The following is a 9,420-nucleotide window of genomic DNA, read 5'->3' on the forward strand; positions in this document are numbered from 1 at the left end:
TTCCTCAGTGCTCCATGTGAGTCCCCCTGGGCTGCAGGCTCAGTGGAAGAGGACGACCACCCCTGATAGAGGAGGACGATTCCTCAATCAAGGGTATATGAGTAGCTGTGCTCCCTTGGTCGAACTTCCAAACAAGCTCTCAAAACTGGTACTACAGCTCAGTGGTAAAGCTTGTGTTTAGCACGTACAAGATACCTGGATTCAATCCCAGTGTCACAAAAGAGCAAAGTAACTTTCTAGTCAGAACTATATGTCTCATCAAGGAAAGTGGAAATAGGACAAAAGTGGCTCGAAGTGGCTTTTTCAAGGTGGCTCCTCAAGTTCTAACTTTAGGGATTTAGTAAGGCTTAAAAAATGTTTCACAGAGAAACAGAAAGGTAAGTGAAAAGTGAGGTACTTTGGTTTTATACTGAGAAACAACAATAAATGTCAGCCCTTTTTAGTTTTAGAGTACAGTATCGGTATACCTCAAGACAAAGATAATGATTTATCATATTTTTCTATCCAAAGAAAAACATAAAAGTAATTTCCTTTGTGTGGACAGAGCTACAAGAGGAAAAAAAATATATTATACTTTTGTATAACCTCTGATTTTCCATTGTTTACATCTCATATCTGGATTCCTTCCTAAAAAAATGGACAAAAATCGTTTTGAAATTCAAAATACACTCTAAATATACAAACACCATTCATAAGCTTATGCTAATTTGATACTTTTGTTTAAAATGTTTATTTTTCAAAATGAAACATTATATTTCTTGATGTTCTCGTACAAATTTTTGTATACAAAAATTGCAATAAATCAAGCCAGACCTGTTTTAGGTAACATAGCATTAGATATGGTACAGTTTGCTCAGGGTGGGGTGATCAGGTTGCAATGATTTTAAATCAAGGCTCCACCTTAGGAACCCAGGAATGTTAGGGAGGAGATCAGGAAGTCCACAGCTTGCCAAGAACTTCAGCTATTCTCATAAACAATTTGATTACTTATGCTGACTCCTGTATGCTGAACAGGTTATCCAAGTCTTAAACTTGATGCCTCTGTGCAGTATTTACATAAAATGGTATAATTTCAGAGAAGATTTAACTTACATTTTGTTTGAAAATAGAATCCACAGTATATAATAGGACTTTGAAAGTTACATACATAATTAAAGTTGTGCATAAGAATATACCAATTGATACATTTTCTGCCTAAAGAACCTGATTTTAGCTGGGTATGGTGGTTTACACCTGTAATCCCAGCACTCTAGGAGGCTGAGGCAGGGAGATCCTAAGTAAAACCCCAAGTGTGGGTAATTTAGTGAGATGCTTCTCAAAAAACAAAATTCTCCAAGGACGAGCTCAGTGTGAAGGCCCTGGGTTCAATCTCTAGAACTACAAAAAAGAAAAAAAAACTGATTTTGCCAGATTACTTAATCATCAATCCTCTAATAGGAAAAAACCCCCAGCAATCCTCACATAGTATTACACATGTTCCCAGAATGGCGCCCTGATCCTTACAATGGTGATTTTTTTTTTCTTTTTGAGACAGTGTCTCGCTATGCAGTTCAGGCTGGCCTTGAGCTCACTTTGTAGCCTAGGCTGGTCTCGAACTTGAAACGATCCTCCTGTTTCAGCCTGCTGAGTGTTGGGATTACAGGCGTGCGCCACCACACCCGGCCTTTTGAGACAAGGTCTCCGCCTAGAACTCACAGGCAATCCTCCTGCCTCAGCCTCCTAAATGCTGGGATTAATGCATGGGCCACGCGGCACCTTAAAATGGTTCTTAGTGCTCTATTAAAATCTCCTCTCCTCAACTGTTTGACTTCATCCATTTCTTTTTCCATTCTGTCTTCTGCTCCAGCTATATCAGCTCCTTTTTGTAGCTGAATATGCCATTACATTCTCAATTTTTCAAAAATTAAAGATCACACTTGATTCAGATTTACTTAATTTTTGCTAAAGGCTCTTTTGTTTTGGTCATATGAATGCTGTGTTTTTTTTTCCAAAGCATATTTACATGAATATAAATTATTTCCTCAGTTTTGGTTGCTACATATAGAGATATGAGCTAAAATTGTTGAACTTAAATACTTAACAAATTTACAGCATTTCACTTATTTTTAAAAAGATCAGGTTAAATATATGTATCTCCTCTAATACTTATCAATTCTTTATGGTAAAAACAAACTTTCAAAATCCTTTCAGCCTTGTGAAATATAGAATCACATTCTCACTTTGTAAGCCTCTGTACCGGCTGCTCCCTCTGCCTGGAACACAACTTCCTGGGCACTACAACGTTATCTCACGGCCTTTCACTCAGACTGCCTGCGTCTTTTCAAAAATGTCTGTCCTGCCCAGGCTATTTACACGCATAGCTCACCCTGCTGTCAACCTCCACACTCTATCCCCTGTGCTTTGATCTGCTCCCTAGCATTTACTTTCTAACGTCTTCTGTAATTTTCTTATATATTACATGTATTCCCCAGTTCTCATTTCCTAAGTTTCAAAAGGAAAGTGCTATAATATGGTTTTCTTGGTTTTTGTTCTTATTCCCAGTTTATCTTCATTGTCAGGTGAAATGTTTGGCATTTTGCAGGTCCACAGGAAAATTTTTAAAAAAATGAATGACTTTTTAAAAATGAGACTGAGTTTTGAGTTTCACTATGTTGCCCAGGCTGGCCCTGAACTCCTGGGCTCAAGAACTTCTCCTGCCTCAGCCTCTCCAGTAACTGAGATTGCAGATACGCTCAACCTCACCTCTCCAACCTTCTCTCTCTCTCTCTCTCTCCTCTCTCTCTCTCTCTCTCTCTCTCTCTCTCTCTCACACACACACACACACACACACACACACACACACACATACACACACACGGGGGGAGGGTGGAGCAGGAGAGAGACAAAAGAAAGAAGAGTAGAGAGAAGAGGTGCGAAGAGACACCCTGCATGGACGCCCCGGGGCACGGAGTGCAGGTCGACTGTTGGGAGAGCATTCAACGTTTAAACAAAGAATCAAAACTGCAGGTTAAGGGCTGTCTCAGTGCGGTGAATCAGAAAGTGGAACTCGGCGGGGAAGGTTTTCTGCTGCCACTGAGGTGATCGCTGAGCAGGCGACTTGTCCGTTCTGACGGGGGCCCCTCAGCACGCACTACCTGGGCGCTTCCCGCTTTTCCGGGGCAGGACGCTCTGCCCCGCCCGCGCGCTCCGCGCCGCACCGGCCGCAGCGGGGGCACGCGCAGCCACTGAAGACCCGGGCTCGGCGGCCGCCGCCCCGCCCGGAGTCGCTGCTTGTCCCTCGGCCCCCGTGACCCGCCTCACTTCGCGCAGCTCTGCGCGGAGGGAAGGAGCGGCACGTTACGTCTGAGGCTCGAAGTCCGTTCCGCGGCCCTGGGCACCGAGCGGCACTGGCCGGGACGTCGCCCGGGTTCGCTCACGGGCCCGGCCCGGAGACACCAGACGCCCGCTCGCGCCGCCCGCCACCGTTCGGCGAGCACCCACCTCCCCGGGGCACGACTTCCGCCATTTGCTTGGCCCCGCCCTCTGGGGCGGGGCCGAGGCTCGGCCCGACCACTCCTCGAGGGGCGTGGGGGAGACGCCGAGCAGCAGCGCCGTCCCGCCCGAGCGCTGACGCTCACGCTGCGCCCGCTCCCCACCCCCTCCCCTGCCGCCTCGCGTGGTGCTGTCCGTTCGCAGTCGCGCTGCTGCGGGCCCGGCCTGGTCCCCGCCCAGGTGAAGCGGCCGGCTTCCCCGAGGAAGTGAGGATCGGCCGGGCGGCTGCAGGAAGGATGCGGAGCTGGGGTCGCCTCATCCTTGTCCTTCTGGCCGCGGCGGTCGCGGGCGCCTCAGCGCAGCACGCGCCACCGGTGAGTGAGCTGGAGCCGCGGACGCAGGCGCGGGCGGGGTGTCCGCGCGGCAGCGGCGTCCGTGCGGGATCCGCGCGGACGTTTGCGCGCTGTGAGTTCCAGCCTGCCGGTGACGCCGGCCCCAGTGAACCCGGTGCTCGCTGGAGCAAGAGCGCCTCTTCGGGGAGCCTGCGCCCCGCAGAGTGCCGGGTGACCCGCGCGCCCGCGGTCGCGGCGGCAGTGTTGGAATAGCAGTTCCCGGCTGTCGGCTGGAGCGCTCGGGGAACTTTCCGCCGACCTTTGCGTAGTCCTCGAGCGCCGGACTGCTTGGCGACTCGGGCTTTCTCAGCCTGCTGACCGGTTGCTTCTCCGGGCGAGGATGCCCCGGGGAGCGGCCTGTCCCAAGTCGGCTAGAGCTGAGCAGCTGGGGCCGCCGCTCCGCACCCCGGGTCACGGGAGCGCAGCCGCGTGGCTCCTTCCCACCCGCCGGTCACGGGGCTCAGACTGGGTGACCAAAGAGACGCTGAGGGACCAGAGTCTTACTTAAGAAAAGAGGAAGCAGACCTACAGGGAGCAAATCTGTAGCCAGAGGCCACGCTATTGTCCCCTGCACCATCGCTGAACTCAGGCCTCGTGACGCTCAGTCTGGCGAGATTTCCTAATTCATTTCTTTCAGAGCAATAAAAGTCTGTGCTTTTCTTTGCCAGCAGATGACTAGAAACCTGGGCGCATCTGACCAGAGGCTAGGTGAGAATGATGCAAGTGGGAGCATGATGTATCATCTCCTTATTCTTTTATTCCTGTGAGGAGAAATGCTTTAAGGATAAAACCACGATGGAAGATTATTTAGTCACTGAAAATTGATAGAATATTTAGCAGATAAAAGCAGCACATAATAGTGATTTCGGTAATAGAAAAATGCATAATATCATGTACATTTCGACAAGGATTGAAAGATTATAAAGAAAAATCAATTAGTTTGCCTTGGTATAGGTAGGGAATTAATTCGCTTGAAAGTGGTTTAAAGAATTTAATGTTATTCATACTGTCAATTCAGAGACCATCAGGAACACACTAGTAGTTGAACAAATTGGATGTATTGTTCTATGAGCTGAGAATGCACACCATGGGCAATCATGGGTTCAAACAAACGTATTACAGAATTTGCACTTTGTTTGTGTGATTTGAGGGTGAGACTAAGGAACCTGAAGTTTCCTGCTGATTGGGTGCTTTTAGAGAGTGGGGCAATTCTTGAGGAAAGCAAGTCATTCATTGAGCAAGAAAGAGGGAGTGTTGGGTAACTGGTGGGTTGCAACTTGACCTTGTTTTTCACGAAATCATGAAGCAGCCTGGCTTTGTCTTATTAGGTCTCCTGTAAGCGTACCTGAGTTAGGTAGTCTATGAGAATGTATTATATTTAGGAGCAGGATAGAAGCAACCCAGGTAGGAGTCAGACAACTTGTAATCATACTGAGCTTTAGCTGTGAACCCCAAGGCAGTTTCAAATGTCACAGAATGCTTCTTTTTTGTTTATTTTCTGAAAGTAAAAGTATTTCTATTAAAAAAAAAAAAAAAACAACTCAACAAGAAGAATCAACAGCCCTTCAATACATTTTGTAGTTCTTAACTAGATTGGTTATTAAAATCTTTTCTAGCCACTTGTGTCAGATTGGAAAGCTGTCTTCATAGGACTTCAGTGAAATGAGAAAAATAAGAATATAAACTAAAATCATTCATTTAGAATGTTAGCCTGATTCTGATTTTATGAACTTCCAGGGTTTTGTGGCTACTATTGTTAAAATGTTCTTTCTGGAAAGACAGGTAGATGTTATGTGTGTGATTTGTTTTCTTTCAATAAAGATCTTCGCGTGGCAGAATGAAAATTGGGACCATCTTGTGCTGGGGCTTTGCTAATTTTTTTTTAATGGTCTGGAAAGTGCTGGGTCCTGCTCATCAAAAGGACCTTTGGAACTGCATCGAAGTGTAGTGCCTTCCATAGTGCGAAGTTCCTGCTGTAAACTTCACTAATTACCACCAGGTCATCTGTTTCCAGTAATCTTGTCTATCGTGCAGCGTTTCCCCCCTCACTATCAAAGCATCCAGAATTAGTAAAACTGCCACCAGCTAAGGAAATCATCCGGTCTTACCAGACACATAGTGAACAGAGTACTACTCAGTGTTTTGAGTATGGTTTGCCTGATCACAGCACCTTCCCTTTATGTTCACTGGAAAATGTCTGTAGTCTTAACTGTTCTAATTTAGCAGTAATAATTTTTAAATCTACTAAAATTCTGCTATTGAAAAGATAGAGTCACTAAGGATTTTCAATGATCTTGATCGTCCAAGCACTTGTAGTCTCATGCCCAGAATTTATCACTATTTTAAATTAAGCATTGTGTAGAATGACAGCATAAAACCATTATAGGAGATGCCTGAAAAAGTTAGCGTAAGATTAAGAGTAAATAATTTAACTCTTGGTTTCACTGCCTACAGAGTAGGTAAGAACTGTGCCACCCATGGAAATCTTTATATAAGGCAGCAATGAAATTAAATAAGGCAAAATATGTAAAAGTATTTTAGGTTCTAAAGAGATAAGCTCTTGAAGCACAAGACTATTTGTAACCCAAATTATCAGCAGTCACTTTACAATTGTCTTTATACTCATATTGCTTATCACTATAGAAATTTGTTTACCCATTTAAATCCATTTTTAAAAACTGAACATCTAATTTATTTTATTGTTTTAATCTTTGGAAACAAAAAAATGTGTATTTTGTTCAAAAACCAGTTAAGTGTCTTCAATCTCTGACAAGAATAAGTTGGTTTTGGTTTGAATTAGTATATAATAAACTGTAGCCTCATGGTAGTAAAAAAATGTTTCAGTACAACTTTTGATAAATACAAATGATGGGACCCAGCTTTAAATGACAGATTATCTGATTTAGAACATTTGTAGGTATTTTGTGTGTGTGAGTTTGAAGCTTTGCTAATATGTATATCTTGAGGTTGTCCTGACTTATTCTTCATTATTGAATCTATGAAGATCCTCGTAAGAGATGATGGGGACAGGAGACACCTAAGAAAAGCAGGAATAGGAATTCTAGATGCTAGTGGCCAGGGTTCTGTGGAACCTATGAAGGATTGCGGAAAGTATCCTAAAAACAAGGAGAAACTATTAGGTAGCTCTGAATAAGATAAAAATTCAATGTGAGATAAAAATTTAATTAAAATTACATTTAAAAAAACCACTGGATTGGAGGGGTGTAAGAGTGGGCATGTGTAGCTAGAAGGAAATTAGTCCAGAGGACAAATTAGGACCCATTAAAGGAAGAAGGCAAGTTGACGGTATACCTCAGTGGTAGATTACGCTTAGCTGGAGTGAGGCCTTGGGTTCAGTCCCCAATAACAAAATCAAGAAATGAAAGAGGGTGACACCAGTTCAAGGGAGAGATGTAGGTGTTTTCAGAGTAGGTGTAATCAGGAGACAGAGTGAGCAGAGGGAAAGACTGATCAAAGGTGAGGAAGGGAGGTGTCAGCATGTGAGGGGGTGGAGATTAAGGTTGATTGAGATTGGTTAAGATTGATGAAATGATATGAAGCCATTGGAGCAGATGAACGTTCCTAGAAAGAGGATATAGAAAGAGAAAGGACAACCTAGGCAGAGAGTAAGTAACTTGCACAGGTATGGTAAAGAGGAAACTGGCAAAGTTACAGTGGCAGTCCAAATGGGAGAGGAAGTTTGACAAGGATGCCCAGGCAAGACAGTGGGATGAATTACCTATATAGCTGAATATATTGAGATATGAGGTGTCCATCTCAGTACTGGATATACTGAATCATCTGGAGGTTATTAGGTCATCTTAACAACTGGAAGTCATTGGGTCATCTTTGCTGGAAAAGTGTTGGTGATAGAAAATAGATTATAGTAAGATTAGTAGCAGTCAATCAGAAGGAAAGGAACTGGAGTGAGAGAGTTGGCTGTTCTCAGAAATAAATGTGAGATGATCTGTAAGATATGTGAGAATGAAACATAATGGCTTAGTAATGAAAAGGCTTCAGCTTCGCATAGGAGAGGTTAGCACTGTTGACAGTAGCTAATGAATCATCTTGAGCAGTGATTTTTCAGTTTCATAGGATCTCATAAATCCTTTTTGGCTTCACCAGGGCTTTCATACTGCATGGGCTTTTCCTCAGTGCTACAGAGAGAGGAACACACAAGTACAGTATAGCCTGCTCACTTATTCAGCTAAGTTTGCATGCCTTCCACATGCCAGACCCCATTCCAAGTACTACCAGTCAGTCAGACAGAAAGGCACTGCCCTCTTGGAGGATTTCTTCCCATTCCTTTTATCTGAATATCAGCAGTTTAACAGGTGCCATCTCATCAAACTGAGAGACATCTGAAAATATTTCCATGCTCATCTGAATTTTATATGCAAGACACATGCCATTTCTTATTAGATGTATGTCTGCTTAGTTTTAGGTGGAAACTAAAGTTGCTAAAATTGTTTAACTTCTTTTCTTATAAGTATGACAACTGAGGTGAGCCATATAATTTCTTTGAGTTACTTCTCATTCTTTTTCTGACTATAAGAATAAAACAAGCACACTGGGCTCTCTGAACTTTTTCGTATATTATTAGGAACATACACTTCATTGAGGATCTCACTAATTTTGTTTTTTTTTTGGTTTTTCTCCAGTACCAGGAACCGAACTCACGACCTTGCTCTTGCCAGGCAGGCGCTTTTTGCCGCTGAGCTAAATCTCCAGCCCAGATGTCACTAATTCTATTGGAGTCAAATACTTGGAGGAACTGGACAAGTTAGTTTTTTTTTTAGGGTGTGGAGCATTCACTGAGTCCTTTATGAAATACTTTTCACTTTGTTATTTTCCTCAGTATGTTATAATAAGTAGTTCTATAATTAGTTTTTTTAATGAGTTGGGAGAACATAAAGATTGATTCATTCCAACAAAGTTTAACTTCCTATCAGATAATCAGAATAATTGGAGAATTCATGGACCAAGAAGCTATTTAAAAAACATTTTCCACAGTTTCAAATAGATGAAAACATCAGAATTTCATCACTTGCTTTTGCCCTTAGAATGCAACACAAAGGGAGGTGGGTGTTGAGAGTCTAAATTTGATTGTTTTTCTGAGATAAGGTAACATAATATTCCAAAGTGATTGTGCTGTCTCAACCTGTATATCATCTGTTTACAATCTTTACCTACCATTTAAGTTTTTATCTCTCTTGATAAGTTTGTCTGTTATTAAGACCATGTATAGTTAAATTTGGGTGTAGTAAAAACTTGCAAGAACAAATGAGTTCATGATAATTCTATTTTAGGGTTGTAGGTAGGCCTTGAGTTGTTATTTCCTTGGAAAGTACTCCATGGAGGGACATTCTTTTCCCTAAAGCTAACCTTTTTGTGTCGCCCTGTGAGCATCACAGTAAAGTTGTAGAAAAAGTGTCTTAGGGGGATGTGTAATGTCCATGATTTTTTTTCTTTTAACTTTCCTCTTGCTGGGACAAAATACCTGATGCCTAAAATTAAGGAAGGAGAGGTTTATTTTGCTTACAGTTTGTGGAGGTTT

The 9,420-nt window shown here is 43.0% G+C and overlaps 1 protein-coding gene across 1 annotated transcript in view; it reads left to right on the top strand.

The window, feature by feature from the left end:
• The first annotated feature begins 3,292 nt into the window (after positions 1 to 3,292).
• The window catches only part of Asah1 (N-acylsphingosine amidohydrolase (acid ceramidase) 1), a 37,023-nt gene continuing 30,895 nt past the window's right edge, over positions 3,293 to 9,420 (top strand). The window contains exon 1 of the mRNA XM_005412192.2: positions 3,293 to 3,845. Within this exon, the coding sequence (XP_005412249.1) occupies positions 3,768 to 3,845 (78 nt within the window). The 5' untranslated portion in view covers positions 3,293 to 3,767. The remainder of the gene's footprint in view (positions 3,846 to 9,420) is intronic.

This window comes from Chinchilla lanigera, unplaced genomic scaffold (genome assembly GCF_000276665.1).
Source record: "Chinchilla lanigera isolate Chin_1 unplaced genomic scaffold, ChiLan1.0 scaffold00151, whole genome shotgun sequence".
NCBI lineage: Eukaryota > Metazoa > Chordata > Mammalia > Rodentia > Chinchillidae > Chinchilla > Chinchilla lanigera.